Source organism: Podarcis pityusensis (genome assembly GCF_964106645.2).
Source record: "Podarcis pityusensis genome assembly, chromosome: 3".
In the NCBI taxonomy this organism is placed as follows: domain Eukaryota; kingdom Metazoa; phylum Chordata; class Lepidosauria; order Squamata; family Lacertidae; genus Podarcis; species Podarcis pityusensis.
The window spans coordinates 104,102,791-104,114,000 of NC_138026.1; the positions used below are offsets into that span (position 1 = coordinate 104,102,791).

The 11,210-nt window shown below is 46.4% G+C and overlaps 1 protein-coding gene across 1 annotated transcript in view; it reads left to right on the plus strand.

Moving 5' to 3' along the window:
- The window catches only part of TTC7A (tetratricopeptide repeat domain 7A), a 190,066-nt gene that overhangs the window by 70,275 nt on the left and 108,581 nt on the right, over positions 1-11,210 (plus strand). The window contains exons 13-14 of the mRNA XM_080998137.1: positions 2,826-2,883; positions 8,948-9,020. Coding sequence (XP_080854263.1) covers positions 2,826-2,883; positions 8,948-9,020 — 131 coding nt within the window. The remainder of the gene's footprint in view (positions 1-2,825; positions 2,884-8,947; positions 9,021-11,210) is intronic.

An 11,210-nucleotide genomic window follows, 5' to 3' on the forward strand; every position in this document is an offset into this window, starting at 1 on the left:
GCTACTGGAAGGATTTTTTTTATTTTGACTATGGCAGACCAACACGGCTACCTATCTGTAATTCAAAGCCCATGACGCCTTTGGTAAAGGCTGTTCTCCAACTGGAGCACTTGCAGGCCATTGTTTCCCAGTTGTCGGTGTTTATACTACATTTTTAAAGATTTGCCTTGAGAGAGTCTTTAAAGCTCTTTAGTTGACCACCAGCATTACGCTTTCCATTTTTAAGTTGGGCATATCTTACTTGAGTCTAGCTGATATTAGTTACTGTATCTGATATATGAGCAGAAATTTCCTGCTGGGTATGTCATCAGGCATTGGGACTTATTCTTGGAAGATAAACGAGTGTCGTTTTTTCTGCCATTTGTGGAGTTGGGTTGGTGGAATCCAGATTGGAATTCTTAATCATTGGTGTGTGACTCCAGCCCATGTGAATAAATCAGTACAAGGGGAATGGATAACTGATGGAGATGTATGCAGGTCAGTGCTAATTTTAGCACATTTGATGGTTCTGTTCTAAAATCTCTCTGTTTTGCAGGGTAAATTGGTTATAACCATTGGTTTAATTATTGGCTATTCAGTCCCTCTGAACCCTTTCATTATAGAATTAGGGTATTTAGAAAGAACCGTGCACAGGAAACATCATGAGCTGGTCCGGAAATTACTGCTAGCAGCTAAATTTCTTCCTTGCCAGTAACTGGCAGAATTGGCCCATCTTTTTCTTATCTGTTTGACATAAGAACGACAAATTTCACCCATTTCCTCACTAGTGGCTTCACCTCCAAGCTTCTACATCTTCAGACTGCCTGCAGAAGTCTACCCATTCATTCCCTGTTGTCTTAAGGGATACAAGTTCATCAAGTCCCTTCTTTCAGTTTTATTTTTTGCTGTGGTGCAAAGTATTCCATTAAAGCCTTGGAGCCTCCTGGGATAGCGTCCTCAGGAAAGCAGAGGGCAGGAGAAGGTGCCGCCCGGCCAACATCTGTCATTGCTAATTTATGCTCTGGTCAGGAGCCAAAGTCTATCCCAGAAGAGTTTCAGTCACACACACACACACACACACACACGGACATTTGCACTGGCTGAGCCTCTGGCAAAGTTCTGTCCCCTCTTTCCCAAGCCAGCAGGCTCCCAACAGACACGTCTCCTCCATCGAGGGGACAGCAGGTGCAGCACCCAAGCTCTCTCTTTCAGGCAGCCTTCCAACAGCTTTGCACAGATGACCACGCAGAAGTGCCAAGGCTCAGCAAACAGCTCATAAAAACCTGGCTCTGGGAAACCATCGACATCCACACAGGTAGAGGGGGAGATACCACATGCAAATGTTTCAGGGAGACCGAAGGCTGCTGTCCCATATCCAGCCAGTCCTGCTGGAATCCCATTCCAGCCTGTAGGAACAAAGCAGCTTCATTTCAGGGTTGCAGCCAAAAATGTGTATGAAACTGGTGGGTTGCTTCCGGCTAAGTCATACTCGGGAGAAGACCCATGGAGATTAATGGACTTAATTCAGGTAGTCATGTTCTCCTACCTAGTGGGATAAAACACACAGAGGCAGCAGGGTGATGTCCATTTTCGTGGGCTCCGTTAAGGGACAAAATGCCAAGTTTCCGGGGTTGTGCAGAACTTCTCCAAGCCGAAAGTATCCAAAGCAGGCAAAATAAACTAGGGACATCTTTTAAAATGTAAGGGTCCTTCGTACACGTTCCATTTTTATTGTGCTTTTTTCACTCTTTTTGCGAGAAAAATCACTTAAAAAAAAAAAGCGAACCCATGAAGCTATTTAAAAGCAAGAGACAACAAGAAAAGCAAAAGTCAGCTGCGGGAATTAGTCGGAAAGAATGGACGCTTTGCGCCTCCTATGAAAACAGGGGAAAGGGGGTTGGGTTGGGTTTCTAAAAACTAGCTCTGTGGACTTTCCGCGGCAGAGCGTTCTGCACAAAAGCTGCTAAGAGCAGAGAAGGCTGGTTGGCAATGATGTCTGGAATGGCAATGATCTCTGGAAGAAACCCCCATCTGAAGATATGGAGCGAGATCTGGACTAAGCCCCATCAGTGCAGTGTAGTGGCTGGAGTGCTGGACTAGGACCGGGGAGATCCAGGTTCAAATCCCCATTAAAGCCAGGGTGTTCACTGGGGCCAATTGTTATCTCCCAGCGCTGCCCTACAGAGCTGTTGTGAGGCTAAAGATGGGGAAGAATAGGCACGTCATTCTAAACTCTGTTGATGCAGGGCAGCACAAAAATTTAAGAAACAAATAAGATACCAAGATCTAGGGCAGGCATAGGCAAACTTGGCCCTCCAGCTGTTTTGGGACTACAACTCCCATCATCCCTAGCTAACAGGAGCAGTGGTCAGGGATGATGGGAATTGCAGTCTCAAAACATCTGGAGGGCCGAGTTTGCCTATGCCTTATCTAGGGAGAGCTGTTCTCTAACTAGCCATGACATTTTATTTCTGGCGCGGTTTGAGCTGGACGTTCTCAAAAAGGAAAGATTGTCCACAGGCGTCTGGTCTTACAGGAGTGATCACTTTGTAGAGCTCCATGAATTAAGGCAGGGAATACTTTCTCCAGCAAGATCTAGGGAGAACTGTGTGTTCGTTTTCTCTCTCTCTCTCTCTCTCTCTCTCTCTCTCTCTCTCTCCCCCTCTCTCTCCCCCTACCCCCTCCACAACATAAAATCCTTAGGGGAATGTTCATTTTGAGGAACCATACAGACTGTTTTTCCCAACTGTGAAAGGGGGAAGGAAAAAGAGAGCACAAAGCCATTCAAGCTTAGCGTTTGCTGCAACGGTTACAAAACTTCTCATGCTCTTTTGCTTGTGTTACAGCTACCCTGAAAAGCACACAAGACGACTTGCACCGAAAAGCACTTGAGACTCTGGAAAGGTGAGGAAGAAAGATTCCCAACTGACAGGTGTTTTGTTTGTTTTACACCAAAACCTGAAGCAGTCTCTAGGCTTCTACTTATGTTGGAGCTCTTCCTCCTTTATCCTTGTTTTAGGTGCTAAAAAGGTAAAGGGACCCCTGACCATTAGGTCCAGTCGTGACCAACTCTGGGGTTGCAGCGCTCATCTCGCTTTACTGGCCGAGAGAGCCGGCATACAGCTTCCAGGTCATGTGGCCAGCATGACTAAGCCACTTCTGGCGAACCAGAGCAGCACACGGAAATGCCGTTTACCTTCCCACCAGAGCGGTACCTATTTATCTACTTGCACTTTGACGTGCTTTCGAACTGCTAGGTTGGCAGGAGCAGGGACTGAGCAACGGGAGCTCACCCCGTCAATCTTCTTCTTTTTTTTCTTTTTCTTTTGGTTTTGTAGTACCGTATGCCTTCCTTCCACATAGCATATTTTTATTGGTTTCATTTATGGATCACATGCTATGAATAATCTCAAAGCAATTTCACAATACAACAAAAAACATCTATTCCATGGATCCTTCTGCTTGTGGGACATATAGGAGCATGGGTTTCATTGCCCAACACGTTGAGCTAATGGGCAATAAGCTTAATGCTCCCTTTGCTTTATGCACCATTATCTCACCCAAGGCCACTGGAAGAGGCCAGGGATGATTTTCAGACAGTGGCCAAACCACTGATCTTCTGATCGGCAAGTCCTAGGCTCTGTGGTTTAACCCACAGCGCCACCCGCGTCCCGTTTTAGGTGTTAACGAGGGAATAAATGCATGTCAGCAAAAGCATATTTCTGCCTCCAGAGTCAACTGAAAAGGTCCTCCTGCTGCTCCCTGATTCTCTGTGCACTAACCAGAAGTGTAAGAAGGCATCGCTTAGACAGAGCTCCCTCTCAGTGGGGGATTTAGCTTTACGTGGCAGGCATTCCTAGACTCAGATGTAACATCTCCCTTACTGTGCTATTTAGATGTAATTGCTGTCCTATATTACTCTTAAACCATCTTTATTTTTAGCCTTTTGACCTTTCCCCACCGGCTGTGGCTTGTTTCCTTGATATCTTAACTCCGGCTTGGACACGGGCAAGATTGCTAATCGGACATCACAGAAGCCCACCCGTAGCCAACAGGGGGGGTTATCGGGAGAGGTCAACTGCATCCTTGTTGACCACATGCAGAATAGCCTGCTAGCATTAAGAAAAGTATATTTGCTAGAGACGGGGTGGTATGAGAGAGCTGAAGGTGCTACGAGGCAGGCATCAGTGCTGAGGCTTTGTACGTAGGGAGACTGCCTTAAACTGAGGTCAGACTGTTGCTCTATCAAAGCAAGCATTGTCTATTCTGATCAGTGTTGCCGTCCAGGCAATGTCTTTCACACTATGCTATCTGACCCTTTGGGGAACAGCAAGAGTTGAACCTCGGACCTTCTGCATGCTATATATGTGTTAGCATCCTTTGCTCCCTCTCTAAATGCCAATATTCTGCTACAGCACTGCTTTGGGGGGCGTTTCTCGGAATCCCCAAGCAATGCCAGGTATGAGGCTAGTATACAAATTGGAGGTTACTGAAGAGGCTGCTGCTGAGACTGCTCAGGACCTGTTTGTCCATGATATTTGGATAGCTGGCTGCAGCCCCACAGAACAAGGGAGAGACGAGGTTGGGATAGGTTTGCTGGGAAGGACCAGTGGCTGAGAATCTGCTTTGCATGCAGATGGTTCCAGGCTCAACCCATGGCATGTAAGACCTGGGCAGTAGTAGTAGTAGTAGTAGTAATTTTATTTATACCCCGCCCTCCCCAGCCGGAGCCGGGCTCAGGGTGGCTAACAACAGTAAAAATTACAATAAAAACATAATGGGGGGGGGGACCCAATTTAAAATACAGGTTAAAATGCAATTTAAAATGCAGCCTCATTTTAAAAGTAGCCCATAGATCAAAACCATAAGGGGAGGGAAACATAAGGGTCAGACTGAGTCCAAACCAAAGGCCAGGCGGAACAGCTCTGTCTTGCAGGCCCTGCAGAAAGATGTCAAGTCCCACAGGGCCCTAGTATCTTGTGACGGAGCGTTCCACCACTTCGGGGCCAGTGCTGAAAAGGCCCTGGCCCTAGTTGAGACCAATCTAACCACCTTGTGACTTGGGACCTCCAAAATATTGTCATTTGTGGACCTTAAGGTCCTCCGCGGGGCATACCAAGAGAGGCGGCCCCGTAGGTATGTAGGTCCTAGACCGCATAGGGCTTTAAAGGTCAAAGGTAAAGGTAAAGGTACCCCTGCCCATACGGGCCAGTCGTGTCCGACTCTAGGGTTGTGCGCCCATCTCACTTAAGAGGCCGGGGGCCAGCGCTGTCCGGAGACACTTCCGGGTCACGTGGCCAGCGTGACGAAGCTGCTCTGGCGAGCCAGCACCAGCGCAGCACACGGAAACGCCGTTTACCTTCCCGCTATAAAGCGGTCCCTATTTATCTACTTGCACTTAGGGGTGCTTTCGAACTGCTAGGTGGGCAGGAGCTGGGACCGAAAGACGGGAGCTCACCCCGCCGCGGGGATTCGAACCGCCGACCATGCGATCGGCAAACCCTAGGCGCTGAGGTTTTACCCACAGCGCCACCCGCGTCCTGTTTAAAGGTCAAAACCAGCACCTTAAACCTGACCCTGTACTCCACCGGGAGCCAGTGCAGTTGGTAAAGCACTGGATGAATGTGATCCCACAGCAAGGACCCCGTAAGGAGCCTTGCCACGGCATTCTGCACCTGTTGGAGTAGGAGCCAGGGGGAAAGAGCTCTGCAATCAGAACCTCTCCCAGCGTGAGAAGACAATAGTGAACTAGCTGGACAAACAGCCTGACCTGGTATAAAGCAGATTCCGTACACATGTGATAATCTTGACAGCCCTTTTGCAACAGGGAGAACTGCAAATGTCGCATGCATCTGCCTCCAGGCAGTGCGTCTCTGTTCCAGCCAAGGGCAAAATGGCAAAACGCCCCAGGTATGCTGCTGGCTTGCTGCAGCATTCTTAGTAAAATGCAAGGTGCTTTTTTGCATTGACCTATAAGCTGTTAAATGGCCTGCGCCCGGCATGCCTCAAAATACCTTCATTCCAAACTCTGAGATAAACAAAAAAGCACACTCTGCCACTCAGTGAGGGCACACAGGGAGTTGTTTTCAGTGGTTACTCCATACTCTGGAGGAATTCTCATCCTCCAGAGTCCCACAGATGCCTGAAAGATAATATTATTTGTGCCTCCTTCATGGTAAGGGCATCGCCTATGGTGTGGTGTGTGGGGAGGTTGTAACCCAAGCTTCTGTTTTTGATGGCCTAGTTAGTTATCCTAACTCTGGGGTAGCCAATGTATTGGTAGACTCCAGCTTCTGCAGCAGCCCTGATAGGTGTATGCATATGTGCAAGGGGAAGATTGAAGAACACAGTGAGTCTTTGCAGATACAGCAACTACCTTTGGTCCAGGCAGCATCATCACTATTATTATTGTTAATTTGTTGTTTAGTCATTTAGTCGTGTCCGACTCTTCGTGACCCCATGGACCAGAGCACGCCAGGCACTCCTGTCTTCCACTGCCTCCCGCAGTTTGGTCAAACTCATGCTGGTAGCTTCGAAGACACTATCCAACCATCTCGTCCTCTGTCGTCCCCTTCTCCTTGTGCCCTCCATCTTTCCCAACATCAGGGTCTTTTCCAGGGAGTCTTCTCTTCTCATGAGATGGCCAAAGTATTGGAGCCTCAGTTTCACGATCTGTCCTTCCAGTGAGCACTCAGGGCTAATTTCCTTAAGAATGGAGAGGTTTGATCTTTTTGCAGTCCATGGGACTCTCAAGAGTCTCCTCCAGCACCATAATTCAAAAGCATCAATTCTTCGGCGATCAGCCTTCTTTATGGTCCAGCTCTCACTTCCATACATCATTGTTAATTACCAGCAGGTAATTCATAGCCAACTGGTCCCAGGGTGAGTGGCAACACAAATTTTACATAGTTGAAACTAAGTACAGTCACGGGAATGGGATGGGTCCTAAAACACATATCCCAAGTGTCAAAGGCAAGGTAAAGAGATTTGTCTTCAGCAGTCAGCAAAAGGTGTACAGTGAAGGTATTTCACAGCTTAGCAGCTGCCACAGAGAATACCCTCTCCTGAACCTCTGAGGGTGGTGGAGCTGCCAGAAGGGCTCCTTCTGCTGATCTTAATGCCTAAGAGGAAGAAGGCAGTCTCCATTATGGGACCCACTTATTAAACATCGTCAGGCAAAGACATGTTTGTTTACCCAGGCATTTGGGCAGCACCCACAATGCATTTCCCCCCAATATGTTTATGTTGTTTTATCATTATAATTTATCATCACTGCAAATTGCTTAAGGTCTTTTAGTTGTTGGGAGTATTACATAAATGCAATAACTCTAACCTAACTTAACCTTGATGATTCTGCACTGAGCAGCTTAGACTAGATGACTTCTAAGGCCCCTTCTGAATGAATGATTTGATCCTCATCAGCCTCCATCTTGTCTTTTGGGCAAGCCCTTATCACACCAAGTTAATATATAATCCTATTAGTGATTTATCATTATTTGCCTTCCACTCTTCCTCCAGGTTGGCATGCAGGAGACTGTTTAAAAAGTCTCAGTACATATCTCTGTACGTTTAGCCATGGCAGCTAAAGGGACCACCAGTGTTTCAAAGAGAGTATGCCATGGGGATGCGGGTGGCGCTGTGGGTTAAACCACAGAACCTAGGACTTGCTGATCAGAAGGTTGGCGGTTTGAATCCCCGTGACAGGGTGAGCTCCCGTTGTTTGGTCTCTGCTCCTGCCAACCTAGCAGTTCGAAAGCACATCAAAGTGCAAGTAGGGAAGGTAAACGGCATTTCCATGTGCTGCTCTGGTTTGCCAGAAGTGGCTTAGTCATGCTGGCCACATGACCCGGAAGCTGTACGCTGGCTTCCTCGGCCAATAAAGCGAGATGAGCGCCGCAACCCCAGAGTCAGTCACAACTGGACCTAATGGTTGGGGTCCCTTTACCTTACCTGTGCCATGGAAGACCCTTTGCAGAGAGCATACCAACTATGATGGGGCTTGGAGGGCTTAAATCCTGCTTGTGAGCTTACCTGAAGCATCAGGTTGGCCCGGAGTGGACCAGGATGCTCTCTGTTATGGTCCTTTGAACTGGCCGAGCAGGCCTCCATTATTACGTTCCAATCTTGACAATAGCCCTGTGCTATTGTCCTATTATAGGTTAGGCAGAATGGCAACAATCTGCCCAAAGCCACAAAGTTAGCTTCATGGCTTTGTGGGCATCCAAAGCCAGGTCTTCCTGATCCAAATTGCTATACCTCACTGGCTCCCCAGACTAGAGAGGAAACGGTGTCCCAATGTCAGGGACCGTGCTGAGGAGGGCTGCACTGAGGAGGAATGGTGGGAGACTCCCTCCCTCTCTGCTCCTGATCAGGATCCTGAATCTTCCCAGGAGCAGGAGGATAGTATAGATTTGGAACAGTGATTTGCAGAGGGGCACAGTACAGAAGGCAGAAGCTGGGAAATACTGGATGGGGAACAGCTAGGAGAAGAAACACTGGAAAAGAGAGGGTTAACAGATTCGCAGTCTCTGGACAGCATTCCTTTACTCAGCCTAAGGTCAAGAAGAGCTCAGAAAGTGTCAGAACAGAAAGCACAGAGGGTACAAGCTCATATTACAAGACGTAGAAGTGACATAGATTAACAGCAACGAAGGGGGTGCCAGCCTTAATTGGGAGCACCGCCATTTCTCTATTTGTTCTATCGCTGTAATTATTAAAGTTTCTAACTGCTAAGACGTCTACTTCTTATCTACCATGGGGGGGGGGGAGCCGATTCCCCAAAGCTTGACACCCAATAAATAAGATCTTCACACAAAGCTGATCTCTTATACCGCTAAACCTGAAACTGTTGCTTGCTTTCACCGCTTTCTAGGCGTGTTCCTTAAATATCCAGGCTTCCAGGAGCGCAATGCGTAGGAACACATATAAAATGAACCATTACCATGCTCTCTGTGTTTGTGTTTTACAGAGCACGTCAATTGGCACCTGAAGACCACCAAATCATCCTCTATGTCTCATTGCAGCTGGCTCTTGTCAGGCAGGTAGGTACAAGCAGCAGAAAGGACTCTCAGGATGCTTTGTCATATATCTGACACTCAGATCCAGTTCCGAGGGCCTTCTGGCGGTTCCCTCATTGCAAGAAGTGAGGTTACAGGGAACCAAACAGAGGGCCTTCTCGGTAGTGGCACCCACCCTGTGGAACACCCTCCCTTCAGATGTGAAGGAAATAAGCAGCTATCCTATCTTTAAAAGACATCTGAAGGCAGCCCTGTTCAGGGAAGTTTTTAATATTTAACACTGTACTGTTTTTAACACTTGATTGGGAGCTGCCCAGAGTGGCTGGGGAATCTCAGCCAGATGGGCGGGGTATAAATAAATTATTATTATTATTATTATTATTATTATTATTATTATTATTATTATTATCTGTAGTTGCAGTTCAAAGAGGCCTTTCCCTTATCATAGTGCTTTCCAAACTTTCTACCTTCAGTATGTTCTTTCCAAACTGACTTGCTTATTAGGAAGCCAAAGGTGCTTCAGTAGTTTTAAGGGAACCCTTATTGCATATTTTGCCATCTTTTGAGGGATGCAGATTACAATTTAATTTACTCTGCTATTAATGGAAGACTTAAAGACACTGGAAAAAGTTTGTTTCTGTTCTTATTTTTATTATGTATTTTGTGTTTCTTAAATTGTAATTTTATATTGTGTACTGCCTTGAAATCTACGGATGAAGCGTAGTATACAAATTTAAATAATATTAACAGTAACGGTAAGAATAATTCTAGGGAACCAAGCTAAATATCATTGCAGGTTTGGGGGCCTGGGGGCTAAAAACCCTCAAAACATTTCCAAGATCTGTGTTATGGGTTTGTTTTAAAGTCAACATAGTTTTCATAAAGCAGAGCCATGCTTTTCAAAGAAAGTACTCCGTTTAGCTAAATTTTGAATTTTCACCTGTCCTTTCATCACTGAGGCTGGTTAATTATTGTGCCAGTTCTACTATAGCCTAGAGAAGCCTTCATTAGCCTGGTCCCCTCCAGATGTTTTGAATTGCATGATGGGACTTGTAGTCCAAAGCATCAGCAAGTCACCAGGCTGGTGAATGCTAGCCTCCAGAGGCATGCCAAGAATGCCTCCTTTCTGTTCAAAGCTCTCTTTTGAGTATAGGATATGGGTATTGTGCCTGTTTGTGCATGAGCTACCGCCTGTCTTTGCAAACACAAACAAAAGAGCGAGGAAATTATCTATCGGTCAGAGAAGCATGAAGGCCTTAAGTGTAGTTCAACCTAAGGCCCTGCAAACAATATTCACTCATGATTAGTGCCGTCCTGCCTCTTCTGAGGCTGCCTTGTTTTCCTCCATTTAACACGGTATAAATCTTTAAAGCACGCTTGGAGTGTGTTGCTGACACCCGAGACATATTTATTTTTAGGCCTCTGAAATATCCGATTCTGCTTTTGCCAGCATAGCTCATGATAAACATTTTCGTAATGCATTTTTAATATCCTTAATAATTTAAACTATTTAATGTATTCTCTTTCTGATTAACTGAAGCCTAAATGATACTTACTAATTCATCTGGCAGATTGTATGAACTGGCAAGTGCCACGGCCGAGGCTTTCATCAGCCAATTTGGTGGCTACTGACATAAGGGCAGCGTTCCAAAATGAATGGAATGAGACCACGGCCAAGTGCTCAGTCCATTCCTTGCTTTGGGCTTGTGAGTCCAGATTCCGTTGAGTCATCTTGTTGTGCTGTTGCTTCTCATTGGCCATTATCAAACATGACCTCCAACATTTCTCTGATGAAAATAGAGACACCCTATTCCTTACTCTCCCAATATTTGTCCCATGAAAGTAGGGACATTTTGGGATCAAATCAGAAACCAGGACAGCTTCTGTAAATCCGAGACTATCCCTGAAAAATATGGACACTTGGAGGGTCTGCCAAAGCAGAGGAGGAGGGCACATAGCAGAGTCAGTGAGGAACCTGGTCTAGGAAGGAGGTGTGGCCTGGGGAGAATTGGACAGATTCATATGGAAGCAAGTCCAACACTTTCGATTGTGCTTGGAAACCAGTTGGGAGCAAACAAAAGCACCTACGGACAGGTCTGTATGGCAGATATGAGTCAATACCTTTTCCATTGTATTTTGGAGCAACTTTACTCTCCGATTAGCCTTCAAGAGCAGCCCTGCTTACAACACATTGCAGTAGTCTAATCCAGAGTT